Source organism: Gossypium arboreum, chromosome 3 (assembly GCF_025698485.1).
Source record: "Gossypium arboreum isolate Shixiya-1 chromosome 3, ASM2569848v2, whole genome shotgun sequence".
In the NCBI taxonomy this organism is placed as follows: domain Eukaryota; kingdom Viridiplantae; phylum Streptophyta; class Magnoliopsida; order Malvales; family Malvaceae; genus Gossypium; species Gossypium arboreum.
Window position 1 is genome coordinate 5,454,727 of NC_069072.1, and position 16,834 is coordinate 5,471,560.

At 35.3% G+C, this 16,834-nt stretch overlaps 2 protein-coding genes across 2 annotated transcripts; both read right to left on the bottom strand.

Annotated features, from left to right (window-relative positions):
* Positions 1-1,158: 1,158 nt before the first annotated feature.
* LOC108474575 (lipoyl synthase 1, chloroplastic) lies at positions 1,159-8,432 on the bottom strand. Its single transcript, XM_017776544.2, has 7 exons — positions 7,501-8,432; positions 7,066-7,229; positions 6,724-6,814; positions 6,452-6,609; positions 6,190-6,361; positions 1,843-1,953; positions 1,159-1,529 (listed from the first exon to the last, which is right to left on the bottom strand). The coding sequence occupies exons 1-7, from the start codon at positions 7,867-7,869 to the stop codon at positions 1,443-1,445; spliced, it is 1,152 nt and encodes a 383-aa protein (XP_017632033.1). The 5' UTR covers positions 7,870-8,432; the 3' UTR covers positions 1,159-1,442.
* A 146-nt stretch (positions 8,433-8,578) lies between these two features.
* On the bottom strand, positions 8,579-11,970 carry LOC108474576 (uncharacterized). Its single transcript, XM_017776545.2, has 6 exons — positions 11,305-11,970; positions 11,049-11,147; positions 10,324-10,501; positions 9,797-9,894; positions 9,167-9,228; positions 8,579-8,989 (listed from the first exon to the last, which is right to left on the bottom strand). Exons 1-6 carry the CDS (start codon positions 11,785-11,787, stop codon positions 8,866-8,868), a joined length of 1,044 nt encoding a protein of 347 aa, XP_017632034.1. The 5' UTR covers positions 11,788-11,970; the 3' UTR covers positions 8,579-8,865.
* Between the last annotated feature and the right edge of the window lie 4,864 nt (positions 11,971-16,834).

The following is a 16,834-nucleotide window of genomic DNA, read 5'->3' on the forward strand; positions in this document are numbered from 1 at the left end:
TAACAAATATGTTTCCATTGCTATATATGTGGGGACTCTGTGTTTCAGGTTTATGTAACCCCCTTATCCGTATGGTTCGGTCATCACTAGTTGAAGCCAGCATGTGAAGGATTACAGTGCCAATAGGAACTATGTTGAGTATCTATTATGCCATACGTAAACCTGCATACGAGAGACGATACTCCATTGTCAATGTAAAGATTTATCAGTCTTTGGTTATTGTATGAGTTTGTCTGTTTCACGTATCAGTTAATTAGTCTTCAAGACTGTTGGTTATCAGTTAATTAGTTTTCAAGACTGTTGGTTAATTTTCAGCTTCTTTAGTCATCTGTAAAAGTTAAGCTTCATTTTTTTGTATGTGATGGAATTCGAGAGGAAGAAGAAAGATGGCTGAAAGTGAGCTTGGTCCATGTGAGCTTTATAAGGGGATATACCTTTGTTCAGTCTCTAGACATTACTTGTCATCTTGTATTAGTTTTATACTATCTAAAATTTGACTTCTCATAAGTATGGATTGTCATGTTAAGACAAGAGATATGTGACGTATGAGTGACAAAAATTTTGTCCATGCCAAGAATGTGGTCCCCACAAAAGTCATAAGCTCGCAACGTGTAAAGTCTTTGTCTCACAAATGTCCTTAGCTTACAAGGTAATTCTTAATTACATTGTTAGAGCACAAAGTGAGTTCACTTTAATTTTCTTTTCTTTTGTTCCCCAAACACACTCGATTGTGTTTTTTAACATGGTAGCAAAGCTATTAGTTTAGTCACTACTTGCGACCGTGGTGAATCTGTATCAAAGATTTAGCCATGGGAACAGGGGTTGAGTTAGGCGATAGTGCCTGAACCGGTAAAGATACTCAAAATATATCAGTAACGTAATCTTTCAAACCTACTATTCGTTAAGATGAGACTAATTTACCTGTTATTGAAGCAACAAGTCTATTTTACAAGTGTTAGTCATTCATTGCAAGATTAATTGAGAGAACACTAGATGTTTCTGAGTTGTTGATTGGCCACGCTGGAAATCAAGTAGAGAGAATCCAGAGTTCATAGTTTTTAAGCAATAAGATAGTGCATTGGGATCATGGCTTACTGCATCCATCATCATCATACTGCAGGCAAGTAATCTACTGTAAGAATTATCTTAGCATAACTGTTCTTGGAACTTGAACAATATTTATATAGGGTTATTTTATGCACATTTAAACAATTTTACTTGGGTGTTTTCTTAATCAAGTCCCTAACTCTAACCAATAATAATCTCTTGTTTGCTCCTTTTTTCATTTTGGATCCCATACAAGTTTTTTCACTTTAAGATTTTAGCAGCTGCAACATTCAATTTAATCTTAAAAATACAGTGTTAAATGAAAAAAAAAAATCCTCGTACAAAAATGAAAATATATGGCCACAACTTGGAAGTTCAGAATCAAGGCCGAAACGTCAATTGGTTGAAGCTGTAGTGTTGTTAGTCCTTTCTTTCACCATGGACTTAACAAAGAGCTCCCCTGCCCTATACGATGATCGAACCTGCAACAAGGAAGTTCATGTCCAAATATGTATAAGTGCTTTAGCAGAAGTTAATATAACAAAAAAGGGTACGAATGAGTGAAAGAGAAACAGTGTCTCTACTCGTGAAGTGATGAATGGTAGGCTGGTAGTGAAATTTCGATTATGTAGCCAATTTAGGAGAAACTCAAACTGATTTAATTAGAACAGGGAGTTTCTCTCTGGCTACTTCATTCTGGTGCGTAAAAGTCCGCTTTTTATGTTCATTCAATGGGGTGATTGAAATCCATGAAAAACTAGTACAATCCAAAGCAATGAATTGCAAAGAGCTTACCAAGGGACCACTAGCTACATAACGAAATCCAATCGATTCCCCGTATTCCTTCCAGAAAGCAAACTTTTCGGGCGTAACATATTCTTTGACGGTCAAATGTAGCGGTGTAGGCTGCAGAAATATGAGTGCATTTACAGTTAATACTTCCATTCCCAGATGAGTTGCAAGGAGTAGGTGATTATGATGCTTATAATATTTATTTTTAAGTATGAGATATATCACAGACGGTTAGGATTACTAAGTATATTTAGAGTTTAAAGCTAGGGTTAGGAATAAAACTTTATTTGAAAGAAAGCCTAGAAACTTTACTTGCAAGAAAGAAATCCGATATAAATAAGTTGTAGGCTTTACAGCCATAATTATTATTCAGATTATTTACTTTGAATTAATAGAAAAAATAGGGGTTTTCTATAACCTAAGTTTTCTAGAGTTCCATCTTTCCTATTCATTTGTTCAGCACTAATTCTTTTTAATTGTTGCTGTTTTCTTCCCCAATCCACATCAATTTGGTATCAGAGCCTAATTAGATCTTAAGGTTTATATTACGGTTTGCTACTAAGCCATGGTTGGACGCATTAGTGGTCAAGGAAGACAAAATCAGTGTCAAGAAACAGAATTGGCTGCACTACAACGTGTGATTGAAGAATTGTCACATGCAGTTTATGCTTGGCTGCAACAGGAACAAAAGGGAACCCTGATGGAGATTCTGAAAGGTGCCCACAACCAGTTTGACATACCAGAAGGTAGTCTCGCTGATATATATAATTTTGGTGATGAAGAAAACGTCTTTCATGATGCTGGACCTGCAAAGCTAGTGGTACGAGGTGGATTAAAGGAGCGGTTGATACATGCCCCTCAATTAAACGAGAGCAGAATCAATGTCGAAGTTGATTATTCTCTTTGCAAGATGCATGTAGAAGAGAAAGATTATGATATGTTAGAACTGATCTATGATGTATATCCTAAAGAAAGTGAAGAAATTGAGATATATCCAATCAATGGAAAATCTTTGGTTGTTCATACAATGACAGCCACAACATTAAAAGAAGGGGAGGATTGGAGGGGAATTGGAAATCTCATAGACATGTCAAAGGACACAACATTTGATGATTTTGGAGTAAAAAGATCTGATTCAGTTTCTACAATTGAAACAGATTCCGTTGAGAGAGAATTCAATGCTGAACTCAAGAAAAAGTGGGAAAGTTTGAAAGCAAGTCATAGTGTGAGGGGGATAGCAATCTTTTGAAGAAAAAAATACGTACAATCAATATGAAAATTGTTGCTGAAATCGAGCTCCAGTGATTTCGAAAGAAAGTCCATTGCTAGTGGATGAAACGAACGAGGACTTTTTGTTGATAATTTCAAGTGATTGTTTTCCTTGGCATCCGGACAACAATTATCCATTTGAAGATTTTGGTCTAGTTCGTTTTTTCTCTGAGACAACTTTTAAGACATGAGATGGCCTTTATGAGTTGTTAAAAACATCAAGCGCATCTATGCGGATAATGAGTGCCGTGGGTAGACAACTAGACATTGCAAAACAGCATGCAACTGATGTAACAGAGACATTAAATGCAGAAGTAACTATTCAGAACATGAGCAATCCAATAATTTCAGTGGAACAACAATCAGCAATGGTGCTAATGCTATTTCAGGCGAAAAGTCAGTTTCAATTGGGCAGACTAATATCTTGATATCGGCTAAGACTTCAGGGACTGTTTTGCTTGATGAAAGGCCATTGTTGGCATGCATAGTTCGCACAATTCCAACTGGTGGCAGAATTCAAATCAGCTCAACAGCCCCAATTAGTTTTGGGAAAGTACTTCCACCATTACACTGGCTTGATCATAAGAAATGGTACAGGAAGCTGGATGACTTTGTAGCTAGCTTCCCTAAGTTATCTGTAATCGGGGGTGATTATATTCAGCCTCAAGAGGGATTGCAAGAGATGATAGCAGCCAGATGCTATTGCTAAAGTTGCTACAGCTGCTGAAGCACTATTTTCATTCTCTTTTTTGGCTTCTGTTTCTGTTAGACCTATTACACAACCTAATCAGCTAAAGAAGGCGCTTCAATCAATTGATTCCAACCGTGTCAAGGAAATGCCCTTTACAAGGAGTATGTAGCTATTAGTAAAAATGCATCTGATGCACAGCTGTTAGTAATACAGAATCAACATTCTGATGGAATTTGTTTTGATGAGTCTGGAGATTTCTTCAATGTAAAAATATTGAGCCAAGCTAATCATCTTGCCGAAAGTAATGGATCATATTTCGAGAGATCAAGTGTAACTAGTGTTGAACGTAACACATAGACATGGAATGCCCAAGAGATCATGTGTGACTTGTGTTGAAAGCAAGGCATCTGGACATGGAAGGTCAAATTTAAATGGTGTCGGAAAACAACGGGGCAATGACTCCTTAAAACATCAGACTATACATAGGCCTCTTTTTTCTCTCATCATTGCATTCATATCATGAGCTCTTAGTGCATCATCTGATAAATCATCCGTCCTCTCTCACACTACCTCCTTTACAAAAGAATCCCAAGAAATCGTGACTGGCAGCACTTGTGGTCAACTATTTGTACTTTCTCAACATTTTTTTCACAATATGTCCAAGTCCCCAATTCCTTGCAATGCAAGAAAAAGAGCAGTTAATTTTTCTGCTTGGATTCATGAAGGAAAAATTCTCATGGAAGGGGGAAGTAATCTGACTGCAGACTTGCAATGTAGTGATATTTTCCATGTATTTTCACTGGTTTGCTCTGGTGCACTTCTTGTTTTTCCATGCTTACCAGATGAAGGTGTGAGTGAAGCTACAAAGTTGAGAAGATTGAAACGTAGATCTGAGGATACTGAACTCTATGATGTGGATAGGGATGAGAAACTAAAATCCATCGCGCAAGGTGAATTTGTTTCACGACAAGAAAAGGGACTTTCTTAGTATCATGGTATCCGTATATAGCACAAGATTCCCCACATCCAATGCTTTAGAATTGTTCAAAGATGAGGAGACATACAATCCTGAGCTTTGAATGGTGAAAGTTTAACTAATTTGGATCAGATGAAGGAAATGCTTGATTTTAGAAAGAATGTTAGCATATCATTGAAGTCTGGTGAGTCACCTCAGGAAGTTATGGCTAGTTACAAGCACCCATTGTCACACCCTTCTGATGAAGGACAAGGCAGTCACTTTAATCTTGAGTTGGTCAAGGCTGTTTGCACTGAAATTCAGAAGGTTGGTGATCAAGGTTCGAGCATAGAAGATGTTTATAGTCTTGTCAGAATGCCAGGAGAAAAGGCACCTGAAATTTTCATTCTTGCACTTCAAGAATTTGGAAGAGATCAGATAGTTTACTATTCTGTAATGATTAAAGCCGCTGATAACCTTGACCAGGAAACCTATGGAATGAAGTTGCATGGGCATACAAAGTTAGGAGAAGGAAAACATAAAAACCAGAATCATGCCTTAGTTATTACCCGTGGAGAAGCTTTCAAACTGTTGATACGATCCGGGACTACCGCATGAAGGAGAGACTGAAAAGAGCTGATCGAGAAAATTATGCAGAAGTGGTGGAAGTTTTTTCTTACCAGAGTCGATTTTCCAAGCCGAGGAGAATGATGCAGGAGTTTTATTTTTATTATAATATTTTATTATGTCAGTTTTATCTTATAATATTTATTTTAACTATGAGATATATTATAGACGGCTGGGGTTATTAAGTATATTTAGGGTTTAAAGCTAGGGTTAGGAATAAAACTTTATTTGCAAGAAAGCCTAGAAACCTTACTTGCAAGAAAGAAATCCTATATAAATAAGTTGTAGGCTTTACAGCCATAATTAATTATTATGATTATTTCGTTTGAATTAATAGAAAAACTAGGGGTTTTCTATAACTTAAGTTTTCTAGAATTCCATCTTCTTTACTTTTCATTTGTTCAGCCATAATTCTTTTTAATTGTAGCTGTTGTCTTCCCCAATCCACATCAATTATAATGCTGATATTGATAGCTCGTGAAGTAATAACTTGAACTATTACAAACATTGACCAAGGCAGGATAGTCAATGCAAGAGAAGTGGTAAAATTAAACATGCGTTTCAACATGACAACGACGTTAATGAAACCATGAAAAGGACAACTTGAGCTACGAGAGGAACATCAATTAACTCGAGAACAACACACTAATCATGAACAATCTTTCACCCAACATAAAAATCACTATCAACTAATCATGGGAAAACATTGCTAGACTAATGGTTTGTCACGGGCAGGATTCAAACTAACACAGCCAAAGTCCCGATACTCAGGCACCTAAACTAGATATCTTTGCATATAAAAACATACCTGTAGATATTGCCCAAGTGTAAGAATGTCAACATCTATAGCCCTCAGATCAGCTAGGGCTTCCTTTAACTCATCATCAGTTTCACCAAGGCCAAGCATTATTGAAGACTTTGTTATCATTCCTTCTTTGCTCACCTTTGCATGTCTTAGAACTGACAAACTCTGCTCATACCTGCAATGTTAAACAAAGTAAACTCTTAACTAGCTCGTACAAGCATACCAGTTTTTTATCCTCGATAAATTATTGAACGAATGTACTTACCCGGCCCGTGGATCCCTGACAATTCTTTGGAGCCGTTTCACTGTTTCAATGTTATGAGCAAAGACATCTAATCCTGAGTGTACCAGAGTGTCCACAGCTTTCAAATCACCTCGAAAATCAGAAGTTAAACATTCAACCATGATGTCTGGCTTGAGGTTCTGCACGTAATCATATAAAATCCAGCATTTACATTCCAATCTCTTCCTCGAAAATACACAATAAAAAACAAAGAGCAAAAGCAGCTGAAAGCTACAGTGAGTTAGATATACAACCTTCATAGCTTGGACAGTCTTAGCAAAATGTCCACTCCCACCATCAGGTAAGTCATCACGATCCACGCTAGTCAAAACAATATAATCCACACTGCAGATACAACAGCACAGAATCATAAATTATAATATAACTATTCAGATATGAATAATCAGTGGCCTACAGGATGTAGGCCTAGGAAATGCAGCGGCCAACGGATGTTTGTCGCCATTGATAAACAATGAATAGGTGTATCAATGTGTGGCATGAAATATGAATATCAAGCATAATCATTGTTAAACAATAGAAGCTAAACAAGGCAAGTAATAAAAGAAAGCAAAAAAAAAACTTTTTTTAAAGCTTACCCCCAACTGGCAATGGCCTGAGCTGTATTTTCAGGCTCCATGGGGTCAGGCGGTGGCGGGTTCCTACTGGTTTTAACCGCACAAAACCGACAACCTCGGGTGCAAGTGTCCCCAAGCACCATTATCGTTGCAGTCGCAATGCCATCCCCACCTCCATTCCAACACTGTCCAGTAAAATTGATTACTTTTAACAGTTAAAAACAGGGGTCTAATTATGGTTTCAGTCCATCAACTATGTTAATACTTTAATTTGGTCTTTTATAATGTAGTAATTCCACATCATAATTAATTGGATTTTGAGTATGATCGAATACGATAGAAAAATTTTCACGTCTACCATTGGCAGCAACTAATGGTGTTATAAATTAGCTCTCAAATGTCAGCTTAAAAATACTTCCTAATCAATCGCAAAAGTATAAAAAAAGGGAAAATTACCTCTCCAATGTTGGGGCACTGAGCTTCCTCACAAACAGTATTGAGTTTCAAACGCGAGAGAGATTGTTTAACCTCGTCAAACCTCTGCCCTTGCGGAGCCTTCTGCCTCAGCCACTCCGGCTTCTTCACGTTAGGGTCTCTGCCCGTAAAAGGACCCATACCACCCGGGTATGACCCGTTTTTGGTATCCGAATCCATCAGCTTCCTAGCTGCCGATAACGATGAGGATTGCGGTCTTTTGACATCAATATTCGACGCTGAATCTAAAGATTCGCATCGGATTTTGAGTTGTGAAAATGAGGAGGGTTTACGAGCTCTTGGAATGGGGATTGAAGCTGAGATTGAAGGTTTTGACATTGATACCGACATTTTTTTTATTTTCAGATTTTCAACAACAATATGGGAAATTGAAAATGTTGGGAAGCTAAGCGGATGTTAAATAAGTATGAAACACTGTATACATAAAGAGGATTCAATTCAGGGGCTTGCTTTGTTTTGTCCGCCCTACGCTAAAACATAAGCCAACTTGTTTTGTTTTGCTTGCGTGGGTTCGGTTCTGTTAAAGTTTGGTAGTTGGATAGTTGTAACTGAAATATCTAAAACTTAATAACAAAAACAAATGCACTTACTCCAATTACACCATAAAAAACTTTGATTTAGCTATTATCGAGTCAATTTTTGAAGTATTTTTTGTCCGGAAGTGATAGATCTCTCAAAGGTTCGATAGTTCCAGTTTCGTCGAGAGCTCAACTGCTCGAGTGCTTGAAGAGTTACTTGGGGCTTGAATTCACAAAACATAATCGCATCATCTAGAAAGACCATGCGTAGTGTCTGATTGCCCACCAACGAAATGGTAATCATTTGTCATTGGCAGGGTTTGAATCCAAACCCTTAAATAGCATCAATGGCATCTATGCTGCCTTGTCCCATTGATAGGGTGGCTGTAAATGTCCCCGCTCTCTTAACCCCGCCTTAAGCACTCAAAACTCTCGTGAAAGTCAAAACAAAACCTCAACTTGACCTAAAATAATACCATCCTGCTGAATGGTTGATCAACTCCAGAAGAACAATTCGAAGGTTTCTCTAAAAAGAAAATTATAATATTTTTTATAACTCTACGTTTAATAAATCTCAAATTCTAATTTCAACATACAAAACTATCACAACAATTACACAATAACTGAACAGTGTACAAATTGAGCTTTACCATATAAGGGACCAACTCATCAAAATTTTGAACTTCAAATAATCCCAGAAAAAACCATTGCTCATTAACATTTATTGAGGGTGTAAGTTTCTGGGTGGATATCAAACCCTGGGTATTCCTCAAAATCTTCTGGTGATTATTAATTCATTATTATGGAATCAAACAGCATCAGCTGAATCTTCATGGGAATCTTCTGAATTGGAACCATCAACCATCTTCTCAAGCGAATTCATATCCCCAGCTTCGGAGAAAGTGTGTAGCCGGAGCTTGTCCGCGTCCTCACTGAAATAGAGGGTGAGACCGATTAATTATTTCGTACAGGGCATACGGTATAAGTCTTCTTTTTCCTTTTGAGTTGCAAAACAATATGAAACACATCATCTGCTAGTATTTTCTGTCACCCACGTATAATTTTTGTGAGAGCTAAAGTGTAGACAGAAGTTGAATAGAGAGTATTACTCTGTAACCCCGAATATTTCCTTCACAATCAAGGAGCTATCCCTTGAGCAGAACTCCGGCAACTGCACAAAAGTTTCGACCAAAAAAAATCAATTTAAATAGTTACCCTGAATGTAGAAAACCAGAGTAGCTGACAATGAAAATGACACATGCTTGTTTGCTGCAAGATGATCGTTTTTCATTCTCCTTATTGCATTCAAGATTCATGGTTTGGTTCTTAATAATAGTCGATTTTAAGACAACCATCCATTTATTAGACTTCTTGATATATAAATCAACTCATACTTAACCCAAAACATTTGAGAGACCTAAGTTACTCAAACTCGGGTGGGACTATCGAATACAGGTATGTATCCTACACAGGCATATTCGGTTTTTCTTCTATCTTTTTTTATACATTTAAAGAGTCCAAAAGTGTCAGATAGATATAAAACCTATTGTCTATAAGCCTGCAAAACTACAAAAAAATTCATCAAAATGTTTTTAAAAGGACTGAAGTGGCTATTATCAATTGCAAAACAAATAAAATATTATCAAAGACACAAATAACTGATGATATAAAGCACACAAAATCCAGAGAGAAGATGGCACTAGTAAAGAGGATATAAAGCTATCCATTCAACAACACACCTCAGATAGATATAAAACCTTCCCAAAAAGGCCCTGCACGGCAAGTTTCCTCTTAAATCCCTTTTCTGTAAACCCTGACATGTCCATGACAACTGGGCCTGAACAGTAAAGAACGATTATCAGTGTCGGATACAAAACACTTCCAGGGAGATAAATCACATAGAAGCTCGCAGAATGGCAGATAAAAAAAAGGTATCAAAAGCAACTTTGAATCCTAAACCAACACTCCATTAAATCAGTAACACCTTTATGATAAAACAAATTCATATCACCACCAACAATTCCAGGAGTATATGTGTTGGATGACTTCATTGCAACGAGGAATACCATATCAGCAATTTTAAAAACAATTTTTCGAAATAACTACCACAATCACCTATGCTGTAAATCATTAAAGGTTATCAGACACAAAAAAAAAAAAAAAGAAGGGGGAAACCGTAGCAAATATCAATATATTATCAAATATCACTAGAGCATTAATATATTATATATCACACGACAAGGAAAGCTGCAGTACTAAAAGTTGCCTTTTTCGCGCACAATCCTTCTTGAGATATCATTTAAAATTTCAGCAATCTGAGAATCATCAAGCATTGAAGCTTTTCTGAGCTGGATCAAGCCGGAAATCAAATCTGCACTCCATGGTTTCTCATTCAACGAATACCTAATATACTTGCGCAGAATCTCCTCCACACTAAAACCTGTCTGGATATGGATTAGCAATTGATATTAAAACTCAAATAACATGCATATTATGCATTGAAATAAAAAAATAAAAAAATTGTCCGCATGTGCGTGCATGTATAAATAAATAAATAGAACAAGCTAAATAACAAAGTTCTAATGTAATGATTCTTTGCCAATTAAATGTTTGGAGAGTTGAAATCTGTAGGACTCAATTAAGCACTAAAAGCAAGACTAAATTGAAGATGAGTTTATCTTCCCCTTTTCAACATGAATCTATATACTAATACGAGGAGGGTCTATGAAGAGTTGAAATCAGCAGGACTCAATTAAGCAGTACAAGCAAGACAATACAGAAATTTCAGTAGGAATATAGGAACAGATAATGCCTATGCGGACACGAGAGTGAGTGTCTGACGCTAATATGTTCGACTATTTCCAAGATTTTCATGTATTTATTTGAAGAGTCACCCATATCAAGATATTGGTCAAACGGACACGAGTAGTTCAAGAAAAATAGAAAGTCCGAGCAACTTATATATATAGGTTGAAGGGTAATGGGTCTCACCTTTTGCACTAATCCCTTCAATGCTGAATTATCTACTGCATCACTTCCTTGCTGAAACAACTCATCGATGGATTTGCAAAGCATTGCATTTTTATTAACCTAAAAATTCATTCCCTATTAGTGTAAAAACAATTGAAGAAGTATGCAAATTCAATTCCAATTTCAAAATCCACATCAAAAACCCAGATTAATAACTTGGAAAGCAATCAATTTAAGATTAAAAAGGAAAAGAAACCGTGGTTTAAGTCTAACTAACCAATTTCTTTCTTTGGTGCCTGGGAGAAGTGAATTTCTTAACAGTTTTGACAAAAGCAATGACAAAAGTGATACCAGCATAAGCCAAAGGAACAGCAAGAATCCAAGGCAAAGAGCTTGTGCCAACTCTGGGTCCAGGGATGGCTTGAGTAACAGAACCAGTGAACTCAACAAGGTCCAATGCCTTCTCTTGAATCCAGGGCACTTCCTCCTCCACCTCCACTTCCTCTTCTTCAACTACTTCTTTCTTGGTCTCTTTTGGGTTTTTCGAGGGGACCGTATTTTCGCCGCCGGACTTGGAGGTCGCTGCCGCAGTGGTGAGAGATAGGGATAAGTTGGGTGTTTTTCTTGGGGTCAAACGAGGGATTGACAAGAGAGCAGGAGAGAAGGGATGGGTACCAAGTTTGGGACGAGAGAGAAATGGGGAGGAAGCGGTGAAGGTAAAAGAAGAAGAAGAAGATGATGATGAAGCAATGGAGGCCATTGAGCAAATGGAAGTTTTTGGTTTTAGAGTTCAGACTCTGAGCAAGCAGCAGCTTATAATCCTTGCTTCAAATGGCCAAAACCCCAACCCACAATGTTTTTTTCTTTGATACAATGGAAAAGGTAAACCACCTCTTCGATACCTCTCAATTTATATATTGAGCAAATTTGTCCCTCCAAATTCAAAGTAATTTAATTCTAACAATTTTAAAATAGCAATATCACTTGTTTTTGGAGTAAAGTGCAAAAGTGGTTATTAAATTATTCACTTTGTTTTATTTTATTCACGCAATTTTTAATTTTATAGTTTTATTTTTGCTAAATTTTTTAAAATTAAATATTTTAGTCATTCCTCAATTAATTTTAGTTAGTTGAGTGATGGAAAGTTGACGTAAAAACTTTTTTATTGGCCGACTAACAAATTTAACCTTCTAATGTTTATACATTTTATCAATTTGATCATAAATATATAAAAAATTCAACAAATTTCTCCATCAATGTTTACCATTGCCGTCATCAGTGAACCATTGGCCAGCCATGTTTTTTTTATCTAGTCTAAATTTGGTTGGTTAGGTTGTTGGTCACCTCGCTTTTTTGGGTTTCGCAAAAAGTTTAAGTTATAAAAATCAAAACTTTTGACAAAATTACTTTATAATAAATATAAAATAAAAATCATAAATTCAGTCACATACATAACAATTCAAAACATGCATATAATTTAAGAATATCACTTCTTATTTTATTTAATCAAACAATGAGAGAGATAAATAAATTATGTATCTCGTTATACTATAAACACAACATAACTTGGTTTAATATCAATTATTGGAAATTTTGGTTTAATGCAAAAATGAAAAACTTTTATTAAGTTTCAATAAAAAGTTAATTTTTTCTATGGTAATCGAAAAAATTTAAGCTTAACAAAAATATAAATTATTCGTAAGTAAATTACCACTATTTTTTGATAGAATAATGACACTAAATTGATTGTGTCTTATGTATTTTTAGGCCATCTCATGGTTCTTATTTATAGGCAAAAGGTACTAGGGCGACATGTCCTCTAGTGTACTAGGGCTTGCCGCCCCTCTCATATGAGGTAGGTCATTGGGCTCGTCTCATATATTGAACACAATTATATGTATTATTTTGACTTTAAACCAACACTTATAATTTATCTAATCTAATAACTATATTTTCTATTTTTAAAATATTAATGAATTAATTTACCCAATTAAATTATTTTTCAATCGAATTCTAATTTCGTTAAAGTCATGACAACTTTAACGTATCATAATCTATGAAGAAATATATTTAATTGCCCTATTCAATAAAACTATGATGACTAATTAATTTAATTATCACTTGAACCTTCAATTATTTAATTACAATAAATTAAATAATTATTTGAATGAATTATTTTAATCTTTAAGTCATCTTTTGTACTTAGCAAGAAAACACAGTCTTTGTATATAATGATGCATGCAATCTTTTCTCTTATTTATTGTTTTCATTCATTTCATATTATTGATTTTACATGCAATCCATTTTGAGTTATATTGAGCTAGTGGAAAGACCGATTGAACATATATAATTAGGCTCAAATAATTTATAATTAAGTTTCGATTATTCGTCTATTGATTACAACATTGTTTAATCATGGAACCATTCTACTAAAGTACCATGGTTTCACTCTCCTTTATTATATATCATTAAAAAAGTAACTTAATAAATGTTTGTCCAATGACCTTGTCACAGTGTTTTACCCCCATAAGATATCCTTAATTTTTTAGGAATAAATTTGCTCACTAATATGATCCTATTTTTATCTCATGGTAATAATTACATCTTACTTTAAGAAAAAGTCAATTGCTAACAAATAGTAATTAAATTATATGTTCTAGACAAATAACCCATGGTCACATTACTTTTTCATCTATCATATAATGCTAATGAGAAGATTTCATTTCTCCTTTTGTCGGGTTATGAAGTTCACTATTATAAATGAAGTTATGTCATTTAAAATCTGTATACTCAACATTCTAGCTTTCAACTTTTTAGTTATTTTTAACTCAGGCTTTCAATATATCAAAACATACGAGTCATGCACACGTAGTTGTCACAGACGCAGATTAAAGCCCGTGACCATTGCATATGGAATGTCCCAACTTATTAAATGGGCTCATTTGACCAGCTTGAACTGGCCCGACTCGTGGAACCCATGAAAAAACTCATCTACTTGAAGCCTTGGTGGCCCAATAAAACACTACAGTAAAACTAAATTTACTAGGATAATTAATGTAAATCCTAATAGATAAAAACGCATAGAGTTTAAATTCATTAAGACTCTCATATTGTAAATAAGCATTAATCTTAATGGCCGATGTAATTCAATTTGTACCGTTGGATCTGGAGGAGTTCAACTATAAATAGAGCCATCATTCCCATTCATTTGTAATCATCCCATTGATAGTTAAAAAATATATTTGAGAGCATTTATTCAAACACTTAGTGTGCATTACTTTCTTGTAGCTTTTTCAATTCTCTCGTTGCTCTTTCGTTTCAAGTTCATTTCCGCTATATTTTTTAGTGGCTTAGAGAATTTTCGGGAGAATTCTCACTTTTCGAGAGTTAGACTGACTTAGGCATATTTGAAGTAAAAAAATCATTTAATGTCGCGCGTATTAGAGCCAATGTACGAAGGTGCTAGTTGAGATGTCAAAAAGAGTAGACAAGCAAGTTGAGCCAATAGAGACCCTTAAGAGGGGTAAAAAAGCTAACAACTCGAGGGATATGTTGTCAGCTTTAAATGGCAGGATGGCTAAACTTGAGAGCTCCATGGGTGATGTGAATAAGACATTTGAAGAAGTTGATGGGCGAGCCACAGAGTTAGAATCGAGGCAAGACCAAGTCAAGGATCAAATAGCAAGGGCCCTCAGTGATAATATGGATGTGATGTAAGGTGTCTTCAATACCGCTGTGGGTGAGTTGATTGAGAATGATGATACTTTCGAGGCTATAGTATCGGCCTTGAAGGAACATATTGAGGGGCTCAAGGAAGAGCACAATATCTGCAAAGCTATTTTGGGTAATGGGGTGTTGGTTGGGGCACCCAGACCTAAGGTAAATGTTTCAAAGCCGAAAGAGTTCAATAGGATGAGGTTCACAAAAGGATGTGAATAGCTTCTTGTGGAGAATGAAGCAATACTTTTGTGCCAAAGGCATCATGGATGATGCTACTAAGGTAAATACTATTGTCATGTATTTTACTGATGTTATTTTGTTATGGCGGCATCGTAGGTTCGTAGATGAGAGACCAGGTGGTATTGTTATTGGGAGTTGAGAGGAGTTCCATAATGAATTCAATGGGCAATTTTACCCAGAGTATGCTGAGGATGAAGCTTGAGTTAAGTTGTGTCAACTTAAGCAACAAGGTACAGTTAGGGAGTATGTATGGTAGTTTAGTGAACTCATGCTCCAGATTTTCGATTTGGGTGAGAATGAGGTTTTTTTCTCCTTCATAGATCGGCTGAAGCCTTAGGAAAAGAAAGAGTTGCAACACCAAGAAGTCAATGAACTTTCCAAAGCAATGATCATAGTGGTGTCCTTATTCGAGCTTGTTCCGAGGAAAAACATGTCTGAAGCCTCTGAGCTCAATGAAAAGGGCAATGGTGGGGGAAATAAAGAATGACAAGTTAAAAAAAATAACAATAGTTGTGACAACCCTAATTAGACCCTAGTCGGAATGTGGTTTCGAGACCACAAAACCTAGTCACAGAAATTTATTTTAATTTTAATTGCATATATTTATGTGTGATAGTGTATGTATGAAAAATTAAATGTTTTAAATTAGTCTTAGGAATGTAAATTTTTCTTGAAAGGACTTAGTTGAGAAATTGAGAAAAGATGATAGGTAATTTGTAAGGATCCAATAACAATAAGGTGAGAAAGCTTGGGTTTGCATGTCAATTTACCCTTAATGCATGTAGTGGCCGGCCATGAAATGATGTTACTCCACTAAGTCTAATTAAATACATTTTTAATATGGTAAATGATAAAATAAAATTAATTAAAAAAAAGAAAGGTAAGAGAGTGTTCATCTTCTCCTTGCAAAAGCCGAAACTAAAGTAAGGGAGGAAAGAAAATTTTTGAAGGCATTCGGCCAACTTAGGGGTTGATTAAGGTACGATTTCATGCTATTTTCATTAAATTTTATGATAATTTAGTTCATAGTTAAGTTCATATTCCAACCCATATGTTGATTTTCTTTATTTAGTGACAAAATATGCATACGGTTACTATGGTTAGATGTTAAGAGATAGTGTTGAGGCTTAGGATGGATATATTAGAAGGTGAAGAATGAACTAGCAAATGGACAAATGTGTTTTTGAATAATAGCATGAATAGATGAGGAGTTTTGTTAGTTAGAAATATTTGGTCAATTTGATATGTGGTAAAAAAAAATAGGTGTTAAATGAAATGAAAATGATATTATATTGGAGTATGCATATTCGGCCATATGAGTAAATACATAGATGATGTTAAATTTGATTATGTATAATCGGCCATATAGGGTACACATTTGTGATATTATCTTTAATTATCTATAATTGATCAAATGGGTGATATTGGCTTATACGGTTGAATTTGATTCATGAATATGTACATTGAAGTGAAATATATCATAGGCTATGTTATTTTGGAAGTAAGAATGCAATCGGCCTTGAGACACTTTATAAGTATTAGTTAAGGTTTTAATGTTTTGAACAATAATGGTTGTAAGATGAAGTGAAAATCAGTAAAATATATATGTGAGTAATTAGAAAGGGTGGTTGCCGTGTATATATTATATATATGTGTTTATATATGAGTGTAATTAAAGTATTGATTGGATTATTGTTAATAAAGTGATATTAGGTGGTTGGTAGCCGAATAGCATAAAAGCATAAGGTAGAATGATAAAAATTTTACCGTGAGTTTCTTGTGTTATGTAATCATTAATATTATTGGAGATAAATAACTAGCAAGGTAATTAAACTAGTTAACTAGCA